Here is a 20,458-nt window from a genome sequence, read left to right as displayed (position 1 = left end):
CAGGGTAAACTTTAATCTTTTCTTTCACCCACTGCAGACTTTTATCACTTGTTTTACTTACTCTCTTTTCTTTGTGACATTGCAGTCTTCATTCATGTAGGTGTACGTAGACATCCAATACATCTCTACTGTACATATAAAATTTGAATTTCAGCTAAACAAACATTTCTGTATATTGCCCTTAGAAGATTTCTTTGATCAATAGATTATCCATTCCAGACTTATTGGCAGTGAAAACTTAAATTAAGTATTCTAAATCAAACTATAATCATGGAACTTCACATTATCATCAGCATCAGTCATTTACTCTGCCTCCCTGTGGCCCTAATCCCACCATCGCCCGCGGCACCGTTCTTGTCCCACGTTCCATCAGGAGTTGAGTTGGTGGCCTGGTGTGCAGCCTTAGATAATTAACTCCCCCTTTGTTCAATTTGGTTTAGAAATTTAACATATTGATGCCTCAATTATTGGGGGTTGTCATGCTCAGGTGACTGTTTGATTCAAGAAATTCACAACCTAAATTACTCTTCTTATAGGAGTGAGGACTTTTATTTTGCTGGATGAAAACAATAACAAAGTATGTATCTCCAGCATGCTTGAAAGGTTTGTCCATTGAAATATATACAATGAATGTGGGAGAATGATGATATGTCTTCAGATCAGTACTCTCATAAATTTGAATAATGTTGCAATTAATTGCTAACATGATTTCACAAATAGCAATTGGATACAATGAGAACCTTTTTTCCTTGTCATCCCTCTGAAAAATCACCATCCTAACTTTTCTGATCCTTGGCAAATGGCTACTCATGTTTGGTGGCTGCAGCAAGATAGTGACAGGCAAGGCTTGGCAGTGGCGGGGGCAGCAACACAATAGTCACAGTGGTCTTGTTCTGGGCCAAGAGGCTGCCAACAGAATCTTGCATATCGCAACTCATTTAAAGAAAGGTCTTGTTCATTTTCCCATCGACAAAACTAGTACCTGAATGCAAAATTTTGTTGGTATGGGTTGGCCAGCATAATGACTTGCCATGTGTTTGCATGTAAACAGGGCAAAATATATTCCTTTTCTTTCCTTGTATAGATGACAATGTTCTGCACACGTACTGTAACCTCAAAGCACTAACGTGCCATGGCTCACTCTTGATTCTATTAATTATCAACTGAATAAGTCAGTTTTAAATGTTATACACCACATTCAATCTGTCAATTGATCAGGTTGTGATCAGTAAGTTCTAGTAGACCTGGAAGGTTACACTATCACCTGCAGAATCTGCTATACAAATCTATTTGTTCTCAGCTTCAGTGGTAAGTACAGACATCGCTGTGTTCCTACGTAGTCACTTTTTTACCTTGTTTTGTATTCTCTACTCAGCTAATCTTTCACTAATGATCGTGCAAGTGAGGTCTCACTAACACAAGGTCAGTATGCTTGTCTGTCTCTCATCTCTAAGAATGACTCAGAACATGAAGTATCAGATTGATAGTAATTGTCCATATTTTGAGGAACCTGTAATGTAAGGTGTTTGCTTCAGTAGTATACAGTAAAACCTCTAACTCGGCATTCTTTAAGTCATAATTACTGATAAGAACTAAGTGTATTTCAAGGCTTTAGTGAATTAGTGCATCTACATTATCTATCTAACTGGCCTCAGCCCCTCCTTGCTCAGCTACTTTATTAACACAGAATTTCAAGCACAGTTCCTAAATTTTTGGACTTTTCTGATCATGTTGGTTTAGGATGTTAAAATATCTAGAGTGCCTCAGAACCTAAGGCAAGCCGTTAGGGTGGACAGTCAACCAGTGTGCTTATGTCATCATTTGTGGCACCACGATGATACCCCATTCTATCAATCAATCGATCAATAGATCCAATCCACCTCTAATCAGCGTCCTTGCTATCTGTGTCAGGAACTCTTGCACTGCTTGTAAGAACTTGCAAGTCCTTCGTGACGCCCCTCACCAACTCAAAACACCACACAGGATATGGGAGAATTCACAAGGCTCTGGAGGTTTGATAAATACCTCACTAGTATTCTCGCAAATTTGTGGACACTCTCAAGCCCTTATGAGAACTCACGTGGAATTAGGAATTGATTAATACCATCTCGTGGAGTGCACTGCTGTACAGAAAAATTTTGCTATAAATGGCAGGACAACCGGGGATCATTTCCTTGCCCTCAGTTGGCTGTGGGAAGTTGTCATGAATACTCACACTCACTGTTGTATCTGTGCTAAGGTCAAGGAAGAGAGAAGCATTCACAAGGCAGAAAGTGGACTTATCCTTTAAACTTTGCAAGGCCAGTTGTTGGATCCATGGTTACCTCTACACCCTACCAGAGGGTCTCCCTGTACATGGATTACTCCTTATTCACTCTCTCACAAGTCAGTAATTTGGTTAAGTCAGCCAGGCCTGCCCCAGTTGTGCCGCCTTAAGAAGGTTTTACTGTATTTTGTTTTGATGTTTGGGTGTTGCTAAATCAATCTGGTATTCCTTTCTCTATTTGGAAATGAATAACTAATAGCATGGGACTTAGTTCATAATGAGATACATGTACTTTCCAACAGTTGCTTTCTGGAAAGTAAAAGTTTGCTGGACTTTTCTTTACTTTTTTATAGGGTTGATGGAATGTCTTTAGCTTAAACTGCTTTACAATGGTTTAATATTGAAATACTTGGGCCTTGACTCAGCTTAACTGTAGAAACAAACTGTGTGTTGGAGCAGTGTTGACAGGCATGCTCCTGGCGTCCATGTGGCTGTAGACTATTACCATGCTCTCAGTGTGCTTCAGGTTTATATGTCAAGAATAACTTTAACAGCACTCACATCATAGGCCCTAATGTGTACCATTAGTTACTAAACAATAGAAAACAGATATTTCCTTTTGATAAGTTACAAAGAATGTCATCACGTCAACATGATGGCACCCACAGAGCTCATGACTTGAGTATGTCAATGGATGCTTTCATGGCTATACTTCTTAGAATGGGAAGGTGCCCTGCATTGAGACATACTTAGGAAGACATCCAGGAAGGGCATCACAGGGTGGCCGACCCAACATGCCCCCATTGACTGACTGAGAGCTCCATCAGATATGACATTTGTGCAAATTTGTACCCAGAAATTTTTTTCCATCAGATTTTCATTATTTTTATTAGCCAGTATTTTATGCATGAGGTACATTTAGGTGACTAATTTCAATATAAAGATGTAGGGGGTTCAGTCTTTTTTCAGTTTTGGCCTCAGTGCTGTTTACGTACTAGAATCATAAGCTACCCTCAGCATAGTATTGATAATGATAGCTCCCTCAAGCTGGTGAAAGCAAGTTATTTTGAGGTGGGTGTTGTGTCTTCCTTTGGCAGAGCCCCTGGACCCTGCGGACACAGTGAGTACGAGAACATGGAGTCCGATGTGCCAGACGTCTCTACTGATGACGAAGGACTCAGCAATCGACGGCGGGAATCTGCAGGGAGCAAAGCCGCCTCAGGGGACAGGCGGCCAGAGGAACGGAAAGAAACTCCAGTGCAGAACCCGGCTGTGGAGAAGCTCAGTCACAAGGGAACAGAGCAACCGACAGATGACGATGATGACGTGAGGTCCTTTGAGGAGGAGGAGCGCAGGATGGCCCATGAGCTGAGCGCTGCACAGGTGGACAGGTCTGGGAATGCTTCTGGGCAGTCATTGCCAGTGGTGAGTCATGCAGATGTTGATGTTACTCACACACATAGTACATTGAAAGGAAAGAGAGGCAAAATTAGGGTGAAGATATTTTTAGAGGACTTAGGCCAATGTTTGATGAGTTTGGGGAATGAAAGAATAATATATTAGAGGATATGATAGTTGTGAGGTCCATATTCTCAGACACTTTCAGCCCTCACAACAAATACTTACAGAGGCCATAAAATCAGGTTCTCATGATTTTTCTGGGGGGCTTCGTGGTGCAGTGGTTAGCACCCTCGGCTCACAACCGAGAGAGCCCAGGTTCGATTCCTGGGCGGAGTGGAAAAGTTTGGGCGGCTTTTCCGATACCCTACGCCCCTGTCCACCCAGCAGTGAATGGGTACCAGGTATTAATCAGGGGTTGTGTCCAGTCTCCTGGGATCTGTTCCCTTCTATAATTCCTTCCCCTTCTGTCTCTCTCCGGCATATGACCACAGATGTTGCGCCGACTAAATGAAACTTTCCAACTTTCATGATTTTTCCTCACATTCATGGTGCAGAAGCCTTGTCACACTATTACCAGGCTTCTAAACTACCCATTTATATGCTTCTTACTGTATCACCTTGCCTAAATATCCCCCTAGTTCATTTTTACTACAGCATTGAACTTATTAGAACTTGTATTTACCTAGTTGTAGTATACAGGGCCTGAGCTACACTCATTTAGTTCCATTTCCATATCTATAACTGTCTAGTGTTTCCATAAACTGTTTGACACACTTTGCCATTCTTCCCTTAACCCGTCCGCTGCAATCGGCACAGATTTGGCCTTCACTGGTAGCCTGATAACATAATAGTCTCAGGTCTTTCTCTGCCTCTGTGGTGGATAGTGGAGTGTTTCCCATGTGGTATTGGTATGCTGGATTTCCCCTCCAAAGGTGCATGACATAACATCTCGCATTGAATTGTAGCAGCTACTTTTTATTCCATTCCTGTAGCTTGGTGATGTCTTCTTGTAGGAAATCCACAGTCAAGGGGTTAATCCATTCCACACATCCACTGCTTTATACAGAAAACTTAATATCTTGACTTTGTTTAAACACCTTCCTTTCATCAATTTCATACTGTCTCCTCTTAGTTATCTTGCTCCTGCTTTCCTTGACAACTTGAGTATGTCACCTCACCTCACCTTAGTTAAATATCATTCCTGCCCCCTCCAGCCCAGTACAGGTGATGGAGGGGAAACTAGTCAGTCTGAGTGGAGTGAGGATGATGACGGGGCTGCCTCAGAGCCACTGCTGGACCAAGAGAGCACAGGCTACACCACCGATGACCCGGCACTGGAACAGGTCTCCATGATGAACGATGCAGGACTCACAGATGCTGAAGGTGAGGCTGAAGGCTGTGTGGTAAGCTGATAGCATTGGAGTTGTTGTTTTTTTTTTTAGTTTTTTGTTTTTTGTTTTTTGTTTTTTTCGGGAAAGGAAGCAGCTCAAGGGCATAAAAAAAGTGTAGAAAAAAAACCTGCTTAACACTGCTCCAAAAAAAAAAGAGATAAAAGTGGAGAGAGGTCAATTTCGGGTGGAGAGGTGTCTTGATAGTTATATTAAAGTATTTCTTGACACGGACTGATGTATTCTTGCTCTTTTATTCATCAGGTGCCTTGAGTGATGTTAACTCCATCTACAATGACCCACACCAGTACGACGGGGACATGGACGACACAAGCATGTCTTCCCGAGCCTCCTCCAGAATATTTGACTCCGACGCCATCATCTCCTTCGACCAGATCAACGCCTACTATGAGTCTGAGTACGACAACTACCGTCCGGGTGTGGTGGCCTCCGATGGCTTTGACACGGAGCCACTCTCTGATGTTGATTTTGACGGGATTGACGGCATCAATCTACAGAATATCAGAACCATGTCAGAGAGCATTACCCGCAACTTTGGACAGTCCCGGAATGAGACAGATGTGGACAGTGATGTATGATATTGGGTGAAGTCCTTAATGGAAGACTACTGCATAGAAACTACCGTCTGAAAACAACTAACTAATGAGCCTGATCCAGAAGTAATATCCTGAAGGTATACCAAATATCTTAGTCTGCTGATGAGGATTTTGCTGATGATGTAAAGCAATGATTTGACAACCTTGCTAGCGCCAGTGTTTGACGTGTCTGATACCACCTTGGACTTGAAATATGTGGTGTTCTGTGCCCTCAGAATACACTCCCTCTGTTACCTGTCATGGCCTCCAATGCCCAGCAGTGCTGAGTGCCCCCGCACCATGAAAATCCAAAATGGTTTCACTTCCAGATTACTCTGCATCAGCTGAAAAATTAAACAGTGCAGTTGCACCTGCGCCACGTGAAGTAACCATTGTCATTCACTTAGCACACAAAATCATCCATAAATCAGAACTCAGAGTTACACACACAACCCAGTTTGAGATCCACTAACGTCAGTGATGACCTGTGTTGAACTTGTACAGCAATGCATTGTAAATTTAAGAAATATATTTTTAAAGTCTTCTTCAACAAATGTTGCTAACTGACATGTGAAAGAGACTGCTCAAGTTATGAAATATGAAGATTTTACTGAAAACAATGACCTTCAACATGAAAAAGCTAATATAAACATAATCTGCAGAAGTGAATTTCTGTTTGTATGCATTATACCTGTAGAGATTAATTCTGCAGTTTTTTTTATGAAACATTGATCTAAGAGGACTTTTCTGTGTAACACCGCAGGGTGCTGTCCAGGAGCTGGCTTAGTAAGCCACACTATGCAGGCAGACTTGGGGGTCTTACCAATACCATAAAATGAGTATTAAGATAATGTTATGTGTCTTCAGCTACATGGTTCCAGTCAGGGCGCAGGATTGTCTGTGTGAAGCTGTGAACACTTTCATGTCCCTTAAGTGTACATTGTTCAGTTTTGTAAGAGAGTGGGACTTGCTTCAGCTTCACGTTGAAGGTGATGCTGCTGCTTCACTGCCTGAGGAGGACTGGCGGCAGAACACACCCAGCCAGTGTTCCTCTGTCACGAGCCATAATAGAGTGGGCAGCACTGTTATGATACTCAATTTCAGATGATATACTAACCCCACTATTGGCAGACTTTGTTGTCTTTCTCTGGTTTTGCAATGCAAGACCTTTATGAAGCACTAGTGTAAAATGCAAACTTCAAATATTCATGCCATCTAATGAATCAAACACAGATGAACAGACTTTGCCTCAAGTTACATTTAAGCAAGCACTAAACTTACAAGACACTTGCCTGCAGGAGTCAAGTGAGGCTCCCAGGCATTTTGCTGATTTAGCCAAACACATTTTGTTGACTGGACTTATCTACATTTTAATTTGAAAAACTATTCAGTCCCAGATTATTTAAACTAGTATTGCTAGTGAACAGATTCCAATGTGTTGATTTATTCATATTAATTGTGTATTCCCATTTTCTTGACATTATCCAATATGCCATAACAACATCCATTGGCATAACATCTGTCGACAAAACATCTTGCCACACCCGAGCATTGACAAAGCTCTTGTGGTACAGTGTAGACGGATCACTGGGTCCAGAAATGTGGAATATTACTGGATGCCTGACAAATACCAGTATGTAAGAGTATCTTCAGAGTTGAGCTCATGTACCTTGTTGATAACCAGGATCTTTTTTCATGCAGCAATATTTCTACAACCCTCAAAATCAAAATGAAGCCACAAATCCTACAAAAATGGGAGCTTTCACACACACCTTACACTCAGTAGTTCCTCTTCTTGATCAGTTTTTATTCCTTGTGTATATCCAAGCTAGTCTCCTAATCATCAAATTCATTATGTGAAGTTTTGTAACATCTGTGCATTTTCACACTTATTTCTCTTAAAATGACTTTGTCCATATTGATACCATGACCAGTTAACATTAGGGGATCTGAACATCAATAAGCTTAGTAATCTTTGTTATCTAAATTTTATTTTCTTAAAAATCAATTATAATTTTTGATTAGACAGGTCTAATATTAAGGCTAATTTGAGGACATGCCCTAATTGCTCATTGCCTCAGTGCTCATCTCTCTCTCCTTGGCCCTTGAGCCTGTGGGGGGTGAAAATGCACTACCCCAGGACACAGGGCCAGTGTGAAACCTGGGTTACCACAATTTACCTTCCCTGGGTGCCCATTCATGACTAGCCTGAATGGGAGGATGAACAGCTAGGTGGGTTGGGTGCCAGCTGCCCCGGGTCGGGATCAAACCCAGACCTGTGAATTTGTAGCTAGGCATGCTAACCTCTACACCGCAGAGGCTGTAATATGCTGACACATAATCTGTGCTATTCAAGAATGAAATTTAATCCAAAGTCAGGGAGCTACAGTCTAGCAGTAATTCAGCAGTGAACACTAGCTTTTAAGGTTATCTTTTACAATTTTTTATACAAAATTATGATAGGAAAAACTACTCACTTTAGAAGGTGAGAGGTAAGGAGTACTTTTTTCAAGTGTTGCTTTACATTACTACGTAAACTTGTACAGACTTAGTTGAAGGTGAATCATGATGGCAGCCGTGCACATCACAGGTGATGAGTGATGCCCAAGACTTTCCAAACAACATCAGCAAGCAGAGTGGTAATGTTGTGCACACACCAAGTTTGCAAAACAGAACAGGGGAAAATTGAATTTCACAGCATGAATTTTGTAAAAATACTATATACTTGCAATACTAGACTATATTTTTAGAAGATTATTTCCTTATAGCCGATAGCCATTGCCTTTGATATGTGCAATTTATGTTGTGCTGAGTGGCCAGGAGTGCCACAGTGCACAAAGCTTCTCATTGTGTGTCAGACCATATTTTCATAGCAAACGGAATCAACTGTATTCACTTTATATATATATATATATATATATATATATATATATATATATATATATATATATATATATATATATATATATATATATATATATATATATATATATATATATATACATTGGGAGTAGGTCACGCAAAATGTGTTTTATTGACATGGGCAACAGTGAAAAATGTATTTTGGAAACCCATTGATTACGCTGAACAACAACCAACGGTCACTCATCAGAGCCTGGAAAAGACTGAAATTAACATATGGTCACTGATGTTTACTTCAATAAATATGCATATATATATATATATATATATATATATATATATATATATATATATATATATATATATATATATATATATATATATATATATATATATATATATATATATATATATATATATATATATATATATATATATATATATATATATATATATATATATATATATATATATTATTTGTGCATATTTCTTACTTAATGAGAATTTGTATTGCCAATCTAAGAAACCAGATTTATCTAATTTTACCTGAAAGCCTTGAACCATGAGAAGTACTCAGGAACACAATAAGTAGTTGATATGACTATAGAGGATTATTGTAATTTGATATTTTAATGTTGGCTGTGGGACATTCTGGTTAAAAGATGTGTAGTTTTAAATGCCCAAAATTCAAATTATATTTAACTGATATAAAATTTCAGCTGATATAATGTAGCAATACTGTAGTAGGATAAAACCAAGCAAACAAGCATGATTTGTTAGAGCTTTTCCAAATACCTGTTTATGTGTCTGAAGTGTAGCTTGACCTGAAATGACTGTACATTTACATATATATCCAGACTGTGTTTGTAAAAGGCTTTTGTAGATAGGTTATACATACTCAACAGCCGCCTTCATTTGTGCTGTGTGGCGAGAATGTTTTGTATCAGCCGCTGGAATCTCCTGCCTTGATGTAACCTTGTTTTTAAGCACATACACACACACACACACACACACTAAAGTACTTAGTTAAAATGTTTCCTTTGATGGCCATGAAATATTATGGCATAATCCAGCAACTCTTACTATTGATTTGCTAGAGTTGAAAGCTTGCAGCTATTTTTTTCTATATAGTAATGTTGTATCAAGTGTGGATCACCTCATTTTCCATAATTATACATAAACTATGAGGTAGATTCTAATGATAACTTCAATGCATCCTTTTCTTCGAACATTGTAAATTATCCCTACATTTGCCATTTAATTTTGTTTACATTATCATCACTTCATGTTTCATCATTATCATCATCATTGTTATTATCATTATCATCATCCCCCTCCCCACATGAGTATATCATTTTGCCAAGTGTGAGAGTATCTGGGGTCCATCGGTGAATGAAGAAACATTGCCTGCATGCTAACACTGTACCACAAGCCTGGAAGATGTTGCATATTATCTGAATGTTAGTTGGACCAAGGACAAGTTCCAAGACAATTTAGAAAGAATGAAAGGTGGAGAGAGAGAGAGAGAAATCTTTGCTGTAAACATTGTATAGTTGCTTAATAATAGGTTGCAGACAAATATAATTTAGGAGGAAGGTGGACGCTGGACAGGTTCTTAAGGGAGGCACTTGTACATTATTCTCGGCCATTTCATCAGGGTAAACAAACGTCAAAGAAATAATTACCTATCGGGTAAAATCAAGACAAATCAAAGTACTATTTTTTATTTATTTAATTTTCTACTGTGATTCAAACTGCTAATCCCACAGGGGTGGTAGAAAAAAGGTAAACAGGGTTATGTACTTTTATTATTTCAAAACTATTCCCTCACAGTTTCAATGACAAACATGGTATTAAGTCTTCATATCTATGTTGGTCATTTTTAAGCCAGTTTTGATTAAAAATCAGCAATCCTGAATTGACTGGAATTTATATTTGGAATACATGTGCCACATTTTTCTTTTTAGAGTCTACAAAAAAGGCATTATGTTTATTTGTTTCTTCAGGTTCTCACAACTTGACTGAGAATGTTACTGAAGACACTGAGGAACAAAGTGATTCTTTGCCCCCTCTGCAAGAGCAAGGAAGTATTTTAGAATGTGGTTAGTATTTTGTCACTATCATGTAATTTGTTGGTATGTTGTATATTTCATTGTAATGTGGTTACTGAATAATGTTGGCATATATATTTTTTCTTTAGGGATTCTGATGACCAGAATAAGCAATGAAATATTAAGTGTGAATGCAGTGTATAACCTAGTTTGGTAACTGTTAAGGACTTTGTGTATGCATATAAGCTTTTCTTTTTCAAATTAAAAAGTATTGTCTTATGCAGATGCCTTGAGTTTTAATATCTGCCATGTGTGATGCCATAAGTGGCGCGCCCCGTGTGCCGCAGCACAGGGCTGGCGTCGCTGTTTGTCCTCAGTGCTCGTGTTTATGTTTTCAAGGTTTGATGCTCATGTGTGCATTTTACAAATTTCTTGACCATGTGAATGTATTTTATTTCATAAATACTAGAGGTATTTTGTAAATCTTGTATATAATGTAATGAAATACAATAGTTTGGCCACTGTTCAATTTTTATGAATACATACTTAATTTATAATCAATATGATATTCATTTATTAATCATCCATTACATAATACTTCATGAACCCGGACTATACACATATGACTGGGCACCTTTTCTAAAGTATTCAATAAGGCTAGGCAGGTACCGGTACTGGTGCTACTGTACCCACTTAATGGTGCTGGTACCAGCACCAAACGGCTCGCTACAGGTACCACTAAACACTATGCTACGAGGCAAGTACTGCCAGGCTGACAGACTTTCAGGCGCTCTGTTTTATTTATTATTTATGTAATAGTCTATTACATTATTTTTTATTTAGCATAACTATTATAATCATCATTGTTACCATTAATATTATTAATGGTCCATGAAAGTATGAATTACAGAGGTGCACTGCATTTCTCAGTAATGTATAAAACTGCAAAGCTTTGCCCTCCGTGCTAAAATTCATGCAATCATCTGAATGAAATCCATGTCCGTGACACAAGCAACGGATCAGGAAGCCATTGCCAACACCGAGCTCATGTATTACTGCAGTGTGCATGGAAAGATGAGGGCAGACTGACAGTGTGGAGGAACAGCACCTCATCGAGGAGTTGGAGGTTGACATGGAGGAGGAGTGAGGCAATGTTGCCATGGTGGAGGCAGCAGCAGTGTGTGGGTGGGGGGGGCAGTAGCCCCCTTTCACCAGTTCCGGATACCACAACCCCTTCCCTTCCATTAAGCCCCTCTCATCTCCCATCCAGGTTTGTTTATTAAGTTTAGTTTGTCTATATTAGTGCAGTGTTCACCGAGTTTCTTTTATGTCTATATTAGTGCAAACTTTTAGTGCTCCTCATGTGTATAAAATGGAGCCCCTAATAAGTAAGAAAAGGTGTATTAAATTTCAGACACTTTCAGTCTCAACCAAATGATTTCCTATGTCCACAGCCACAAAAGTCGTGATTTCGCATCTAACAGTCATTTTCATGTCAATAATTAGACGTGAAATGCGGTTCACCTCTGTGTAATGAATAGTGAAGGTAAACTGAAAGGAAGCTTGATCTCGACTATCACTACAACACTCTCTCCTCCTGGTGTCGAAACCAACACCACTGTGGTGTCATTAAGTGCCACTTGAGTAACCAACAGCCCTGTGCCAGGTGCCATCAGCTGTCTATACTGAGCCAGTGAAGCCTTGATGCACTGTAAGCCCCAGCTTCTGGCTTCTGTCATTACCAGTACCAGGCTTGAAGTATCAGTACTCACATTACTAAATATGGTACCTGCTTAGCCCTATTCAATTAGTGCAGGGACATAATGACTTAATTGTAACTGATAACATTTGAGCTACAACTTCATACATAGTAGTCATAGTAATACATCCATACGATTTGAAATTTGGTATTTTCTGCTACATATTTCCATTTTTAAGCAAAGTCAAAAATGAAGTCCAACAAATATTATGCCACCTGTATCTTTTATGGATAGTTGGAAGTTTGTTAATCAGAGAGAAATCTGCAATTTTATGGTGTTCTGAGCTCTGTAAGTATTATTAAAAGCAAAGGTGGGTACGATTATAGCCAATTTTCTGAGGAATGACATTTAGCTGCACCTTTAGGGTGGAGTTGGCCTCAGATTCATGATGCCAAGCTGTTAGCTGTTTGGTAAAGTCATTAGGACAACACGTGTAGTCTTCATCCCCTTGGCGATGGCTGAGCATTGTCAGCAGGTAACACACAGGGAGTTGAATTCAGGAATATGCACCCAGGACTGTCAAATAAGGCCAGAAGGGCTAAAGGCAAACCTGACTACTGTGTGGAAGTAAAAAACAGCAGACGAATCTCGGCTTTAAGCCACATTGTAAAAGATTCAACCTATAGAAAAATCAGGTGTGCTCAAGCCCCTATGCACATCTATTTTCAAGGTGTAGTTGAAAATTAAGATAACCAATTTGTGTCCAGCACAATAACCTGCAGTTTTTATAATACAGAAATATGAATATGGCTTGGGTTCCTGGGAAACCTGGGGAAGGTAAAGTGTGGTAACCCAGATGTCACACTAGCCTGTGTCCCTGGGGTGATGGGTTCTTACCCACCACAGGCTCAAAGGGCTAATGGCATGAAGATGATCACCAAGACCACGCACAGCTTAGCATATGCCAGCAATTTTACCTTTTTCTACAAAATCTCTCATAGTAGTGCTCATAATGTAGTGTCACAATATAAAACTAATGACTTTTTATCACTCGACTTGCACAATATACACAAAATATAAATATATTTTCATAAAATTATGACTGATATGATTCCCAATTCAGCTTTTCAATCCCTGAACTACTGATTGATTAAATGAAGCTTTATAAATTTGGTTAGCCCTTTTCAAAGCCTATAATTACATTAGTCACACATTGACTTAACCTACTGACATTAGTTTGGCCTGTCATATTTAAAGCCACAACAATGAGATCATTCAACACAGCATTACACGTACATACACTCCACTTCTAACACTAACATCTATATACAACCTATCCCTAACCTAAACAAACTTGTGCTGTAATAATTTCACTGCATTTGTTTTTGCTTTGGCTGGCCCTGCAATTTGAATCCTTTAATGAATGGAAGGCCTGTGCCAACCTTCTTCTGGTAATCCAAGTACTTCTCACCGAAGAAGTTTATGAGTGTCATCTCTTCAAAATGAATCCTCTCATTAAAGAAAGACCACGATGCCACACCATAGGCAACAGCACAAAATGGGTTGACAAGGATCAGCTGAGTTCCAATGCTCCACCAGAACCACCCCACATAGCTTGGGTGACGGAACAGTTTGTAAGCACCCCATGTCACAAGTTCATGGTCTTCTTGCCTCCGTATTTGAACTATGTGATTGAAGTTGGTCTTTGCAGTAAGCATTGCTGACTTCCTTATTATTTCCCCCCAGAGACAAATTATAATTCCAATAATACTCACAGACCAGATCATTTTCATATCTGGAAGCAACCAGCGCTCAATGAAAAACTCAGCCCAACTGGCCACTGCAGCGATACCATAGGCCCAGCTGTGGTTCAGGAGATAGGAGTCCAGACTGAGGGTCTTTGGGTTCCCAATGGCTGTCGTGAGGTACTCCGAGTAGTGGAAGATGGTGAGCACCACCACATACCACCCAAAAACATGGTAGGAAGTTGGAGACAGAACAGTGACCATGATTCCACCACCACAACATGCACCAAGGAGGCATCCTCGGACAGCCACCTGGAGAAAATAAGAACAATTAATAAATGTCACAACTGGAGTTAAGCAAAAAAAGGAACATGGACAAGCTGGAGGCAATAAAGAGAAAAGATACAAGACTGATCCATGCCATCAGTAGACTAGAATATCAAAGAAACATTTAACAACACCCAGCATGTTTTCATTGGACTACAGGAGAAAGGAAAACATGAAGTCACTCCCAAGTTTCAGTCAAGGAACCTGGCTGTCATACTAAAGAAGTAATGGATGTGTTTTGCACAAATCTAGGATAGTATTAATGAAGACTTTTCGTAGGACCCCATATACTAAAGAGGAAGAGATTAGGTTGTCAAAACTATCATACTGTCCCTTCCCCTAGGCTTGGCACTAGAGAAGAAGTTAGGTAGTCAAAAATATCATGCCGTCCCTTCCTCTGACCCTGGCATGACTGAAGAAAGAGAATAAGTGATCAAAAATGCTGTGCCTTCCCCTAGCCCTGCCATGGGTGAAGAAGAGGTTAGGTAATCAACAATATCGTGTCATCCCTTCCCTTAGCCCTAGCACAATTGATAACGAAGAAGAGGAGGACAAGTAATCAAAAATGCTGTGCCATCCCTTCCCTAGCCCTGCCATGACTGAAAATGATGAGAGGGTTAGTCTAAAAGAATGAACACTACCAAGGCGCCCACCTGCCAGGCGGCGCCCCGGTACAGCAGCAGCAGCAGGAGGTTCACGGCCACGAAGAACACGCCGCAGTAGGCCCAGACGTGGTGGCCCATCCATGTCCCCAGCAGGCCCAGGCCGCCGCACGAGGCCAGCAGGTAGCTCAGCACGCCCAGGCCCAGCAGGAAGCTCTGCAGGCTGACGTGGGCCTCGGGGAGCATGGCAGACAGTGAGGAGGTGGAGGGCCTTCCTGGGTGCTGCTCCGGGGTGTCAGGCCAACATGTACGCCGCTGGTGGTGTCACGGGGCACGCCTGCACGACGCTCGCCACGACTGACACATCCAGACGTCTTCTTGGGGGCTTTTATGGGGCTAGTTAGGCTATGGGACCACAGCCTCTAGAGCCTCATCCAGACGTCACTTTTGTAAGGCCTCGGCGCGGCAGGGCAGGCAGACGGCGGCCGTGTTGTGTGCCGGGGGGCGGTCTCGGCGAGGGGACGGTTAACTCATGTGATTGATTGATAATTTATTGTTGCAGGTAAACAAGGGAGAAGGGAGGAACATGCCATCCCAACCCCCAGGCAGGACAGAGTGTGATTATAAGATGCTCCTCCCTTCTCCTTTGTTGTTTTACTTGCAATAATAAACTTCAATCAATCTGGCGCTGCTCAACAAAATAAAAGATTACATCACAGAGTAGGCCTACACCCGATCATTTCTCGCTAACATTGGTTGAAACAAGTAATTCTTAAAACCGTTAATTATAATGCTCTTTGTAATAGTTATGGGTCAGAAATCAGAAAATACAAGATGCTGAGTACGATAATGTGTCAACGCTGTGTACGATACTACTCATATTAGACACTTGACCAACGATGCCAAATTGTCGTTCTCAGTTTCTCATTTTTCCCGATTTCAGCTTATAAACCGTCTCACCGACAAAACTCATGATACCTATTTATATTTATCGTTAAAATTGTTAATTATAGAGGGTTTTGTGCAGTCGTTATGCATTAGAAATGGGAAAATTTAGTTACGTGGGTACGATATCGCGGCATCCTACACTTGACACTTGACAGCTGGCCGCCACTGGACGCTGGTATGGCGGCGTGACAAGCTTCATGATTATCCGCTAGAATACTTGTCCTGCACGGTGCTCCTCAATGGGAAGGATCCTAGATGACCCTGGAGTCCTTTAGCTACATCCTGCTGGTGTTCCGGAGGTGAGTGTGCTGTGTGCGTGCTGGGTGTGGCGTGCTCGCTCGTTCATAGTGAAGGGAGGCTGTTAACCGAGCACTGAAGAAGGGTCCATCTATCGGCCAGGGTGGAAGGAGGATGAACACCTGGCTGGGCTGCACGCCGGCTGTCCAGAGCATGAATCAAACCAGGCCTGCAGCTTTGGGTGTTTATCTAGCTTTACACCCGTCACACGTTGTTGTTGTTGTTGTTGTCGTAGATTTAACCCGGTAGCTGCGGGGATCATGTTTCTAAAGGGTCCCTCTAAGCGAGAAAAATGAGAAAAAATCATCACTCACACAAACCATTTTATAATATATATCAGTGCATTTGTGATCAGTTTACGTAATATCTATTTTGGGGGGTTAATATCATGGCAAAAATTTGGCCCGTCACTGCTACACGGTAAAGCCACAAATTTGGTCCATCGCTGCTACCAGGTTAAAGTGTCGTCACCACGGCCAGTCTGGGGACCCGCCGCCTCCACACCTCTGCTCCATCTTCAAGTATTGCAGCTGGTCGGTGATGGAGTTGGCCACTGCTCCTCTTGAAGTCGGGCAGAGTGGGACTGGAGGCTCGTCTGGTATCATTGCCAGGAATTTGTCCAGCCTCTTCTTGAAGGTTCCTGTGCTGGCACCTGTCAGGTCTCTGATGTCCCTTGGCAGACAGTTGAACAGCCTGGGTCCATCACAGATGAAGCTTTCTGCCTGTATTGTCTGGATCCTCTGAGAGTGGCAGTTCAGTGACCTCCTTGTGCAGGACCTTCCAAACCTTGGGTGGTGTTGACCTATGCCACCCTTCTCGTTGTGTGTTGGATTTGGTGCCATGCCCTCAAGGATTTTTTTTCCCGAAAAATATTTATTTATTGTTGTTTTTTTTTTTAGGTGCCAGGCCCTCAAGGAGTTTCGGAGAGGTGTCCTGATACCCTCCTCTTGAAAGAGCGCTCTCTTCGTCTCTGTGTAGAGAGTACAGCCTGAGGTATTTTAGCCTCTCCCAGTAGTTTAGAGAGTCCCTGACCAGCCTCTTTGTGGGGACCAGAGTTGGCAGACATATTCCAGCCTTGATACAACTAGGGTCTTCCACAAGGGAGAAGGTGTTGAGGTTACCTGGTTTGGAAGGTGCGGAGGATCCAGCCACTCAGCTGTCGAGCTGTTTTTGTGGTGTGTCTAATGTGTGGCCCAAACTTGCCATTATCACTCATCCACACTCCCAGGTCTCTGAGTGTGTGTTTCACCTCTATTTCTTCATCATCCACTTTGTACTGCTATTACTTTGGGTGTTCCTTTGTGCCATATTGAATCACCTCAAATTTCTTGTTGAACACCACATTGTTCTCCCTTGACCATTTGTTAATGTGGTCAGCGTGTCTGGCTATGAATCCCGGCCCAGGCAGTCAGCATGCAGCTCGCCCAGCTGTTCATTCTCCCTTTCAGGCGGGACGATACATAAAGGGGTACCTGGGCAAGGTAATCTGTGGTAACCTGAATGTCACACCTCCCCTTCATCCCATGGTAATTGGTTCTTACCCACCACAGGCCCAAGGGACAAAGTAATGGAAATGAGCAATGATTCCACTTGTAGCTCTAGCGTATACTCCCAACTAGGGGATTATTAACGAGAGGGTAGCCTACTAATTTTGAGAGACTGCTTATTTTTGGACAAAATATGATGCTTTTTATAATGGAGATAGTATTTTTTTTCCAGAACTCGTAAATGATTGACTCTTCAATGCCTGTTGTGCTCCCACCTGTTTCCATCAGCCCGCATAGCTGACCACCCCACTCTGTTCCATCCCACGCTGCATATTTCTGCCGCACCACACCATATGCCGAATAAAAGTAACCTACCTAATGGGGGGCTTCACTCCCCTCAACCCTCCTTCTATTTTCCAAAAGTCAGTTGTTACTACACATCATTCAGGGACCAAAAAAGGATCTATGTTATAAGTATTAACTTCGCAAGAGGTGGCTACCCTCACATGAATACTAGTTATCCCCCAACTTCATCACATAACCATTTCTTGTAGATGGGAATGATCCCTCCCTTCCATTAGGAGGTAATGTTAGGGGAATATATGTATTTATTGTAAATGATTTGACCTAACAAATTTGACCAAACTATATCTAATCTAACATGACCTAACTTAACCAAATCTGACCTAACATGACCCCTTGCCACCAAAATGCAATGTGCTAGACTGTGCTCATAAACTTTTTGCATAATTATGTGGAAGTTTCTTTAATATTTCAGAAACTAATAGTTACTGCATTGCATTCAGAGACCAAAATAAAACACATAAGTACTAACCTTGTGTACAGCCATAGATTTAATAATAGCCAATGTTGGGTTTGGTTAAAATTGTTAAGTTTAATTGTTTACAATAACTGCACGTGATAGACTTTGCTGTTTGCCACTGTCAAGGTGACAGTCAGTGGTTGAGTCGAGGAGAGGGTCACTTATGTTACAGCTAATTCGTTCTAACCTCACATCGTGACCCACTACATTTAGCTGGCCTTACCATTCCATCACTTTTATGAATCCTGTAATTATCCACTTCTTGGTAATGAAACATTAAATAAATTAGGGCAAGGTTTGAAACATGCTGTGCCGGATTATCCTTTTCCGTCACTTTAACAAAAAGTTATTCCTGAAATCGATATAACACGGCCCCTGAAACCCACAGTAGAGGTGATTTGAAGTAGAGATGATGCTTGTTGGTTATACACAGATAATACACCTTTCTTTATTTAAGGGAGTTGAACATCCTCAGATTTTGGTATCTGCAGGGGAGTCCTTGAGCCATTAAACCATGTATAACAAGGACTGACTGTATACATTTAAATGCCAGTTAGGGTCTTCAATAAGCTTGTAGCACCCCTTCACCCCCCATATATATCTCACCAAGAGTGGCTTGCTCCTGTTGTGGAAGGTGTCTGGCTGCCTAGTTCCTATTTTGGAATGCAAATTTCTTTCTGGTGACAGAATCAAGACAGATGAAAATATAACTGAAGAAATAACTGTCATTGCTGTGCTACATATTTACATTACCTTTGTCGTCAGCAGGATGGATGGAAGAGTGGAGGAAGCAGGTGGTCTGGGATGCAAAAGTGAAGCAGTTGGCCAGCAAGACCTTGGCTCTGACACAGTTAGGAGGTGAAGAGGAAGGGCTCCTGGATCAACACAGGTTATCATGGAAGGTGAAGATCTCCACACCAAAAGGGAAGATGACCCTTGCAAGGTAAGAGATGTTGGGAATGTCATACAGTTAGCACTCATATCAGAAAAGTGAGCTGATGTAAATAAATAAATTACTTTTAAAGTAAAGAATATTTATCAATCATTATTTGAAGAATATTTAATTTATTCCTCATCAGAGCTTTACAGTATTTTTTTTTCCCCTAATATGAATACTAATTGGAATTGTTAAATTGACTAGCAAACCCTAGTCAGTTGTTCTGTTCTGTAGCTACCAGTATCTACCATCTTGACTTTATGGCTACTGCAGTCTTCATTGTCAGTAACCTCATCATCAAAATTGTCTTAAGTATATTATAAATGCCAGTTCAGAATAGTGAACACAATTGCACCACCCAACACAGCGCTCCCAAACCAAATGGCAAAGAATTAAAAAATGTCTTACATAGAGTTTAGGGTTCATGTTAAAGCAAACAAATTTCAGGAAACTCTTCAGCAAATTTCTCTAGTATTTGGGTGCCAAGTACAAAAACCTGACACTTATAGAGACTAGTTTGGTTGGACTGTGGAACTGGCCCTACATTCAACCTGCTGTGTGATCAGTGCCATTTGCCAATTTGTGCTCGTCATTTCACTGGACAGTATTACTCAGCTACAGGGATCTTTATTTGAGTCCAGCAGCCACTACTCACACATCTCCAAGGGGGTGTTGAGCAAGAGAATGTAACATGACCTAAGAAAAGCTAAATTGCTAGATTGAAAAGATATATAGTAAAACAATAAAAGCTGCATCATGCTACACTTCACACAGAAATAAAATAAATGTATATGCAACACCTTTCCTCTGACCATATTGCCCTGCCTCTAGAGTTTATAAGTTGTTTGAAAATATATTTTATCCATGGTAAAGACTGCATAAAGTGTTTGTTAAGTCTTGGGGCATGTAAGAATCATAAATTTGTTCACAATAAAATGACCGTTTAGCACCTCAAGAACAGTCATCCCTAACCGAAGGTCATTCATGCACCAAGGCGCGAACACACCTTAAAAGTAAAGGTTAAGTGG

General features: G+C 40.9%; 2 protein-coding genes and 1 long non-coding RNA gene across 8 annotated transcripts in view; 2 read left to right on the top strand and 1 right to left on the bottom strand.

Annotated features, from left to right (window-relative positions):
• LOC127000221 (adenylate cyclase type 1-like) overlaps positions 1–6,353 on the top strand; it is an 86,992-nt gene extending 80,639 nt beyond the window's left edge. For all 5 annotated transcript variants that reach the window (XM_050863638.1, XM_050863637.1, XM_050863639.1 and 2 more), the window contains 3 exons: positions 3,364–3,691; positions 4,882–5,050; positions 5,320–6,353. In XM_050863638.1, the coding sequence (XP_050719595.1) occupies positions 3,364–3,691; positions 4,882–5,050; positions 5,320–5,654 (832 nt within the window). In that variant the 3' untranslated portion in view covers positions 5,655–6,353. The remainder of the gene's footprint in view (positions 1–3,363; positions 3,692–4,881; positions 5,051–5,319) is intronic.
• A 3,950-nt stretch (positions 6,354–10,303) lies between these two features.
• Positions 10,304–15,494, bottom strand: LOC127000220 (protein-S-isoprenylcysteine O-methyltransferase-like). Its single transcript, XM_050863636.1, has 2 exons — positions 14,990–15,494; positions 10,304–14,321 (listed from the first exon to the last, which is right to left on the bottom strand). The coding sequence occupies exons 1-2, from the start codon at positions 15,182–15,184 to the stop codon at positions 13,635–13,637; spliced, it is 882 nt and encodes a 293-aa protein (XP_050719593.1). The 5' UTR covers positions 15,185–15,494; the 3' UTR covers positions 10,304–13,634.
• Positions 15,495–16,041: 547 nt separating this feature from the next.
• The window catches only part of LOC127000219 (uncharacterized), a 6,663-nt gene continuing 2,246 nt past the window's right edge, over positions 16,042–20,458 (top strand). Inside the window, exons 1-2 of one of the 2 annotated variants that reach the window (XR_007753820.1) lie at positions 16,042–16,185; positions 19,262–19,436. This is a non-coding gene — a long non-coding RNA (uncharacterized LOC127000219). Of the gene's footprint in view, positions 16,186–19,258; positions 19,437–20,458 lie in introns of both variants that reach the window. The other variant, XR_007753819.1, reaches the window with a different exon arrangement.

The sequence above is a fragment of the Eriocheir sinensis genome, chromosome 18 (assembly GCF_024679095.1).
Source record: "Eriocheir sinensis breed Jianghai 21 chromosome 18, ASM2467909v1, whole genome shotgun sequence".
Taxonomy (NCBI): Eukaryota; Metazoa; Arthropoda; class Malacostraca; order Decapoda; family Varunidae; genus Eriocheir; species Eriocheir sinensis.
Note: the sequence above shows the minus strand (reverse complement) of the source record. Positions and strands in the feature narration are given on the sequence as shown.

Excerpts from the sequence above, each read along its gene's own strand:
- LOC127000220 (XM_050863636.1), bottom strand. The coding sequence starts at position 15,184 with ATGCTCCCCGAGGCCCACGTCAGCCTGCAGAGCTTCCTGCTGGGCCTG. Across the intron at positions 14,322-14,989 it reads ACCGGGGCGCCGCCTGGCAG|GTGGCTGTCCGAGGATGCCT; the intron begins GTGGGCGCCTTG and ends TATTTTCTCCAG.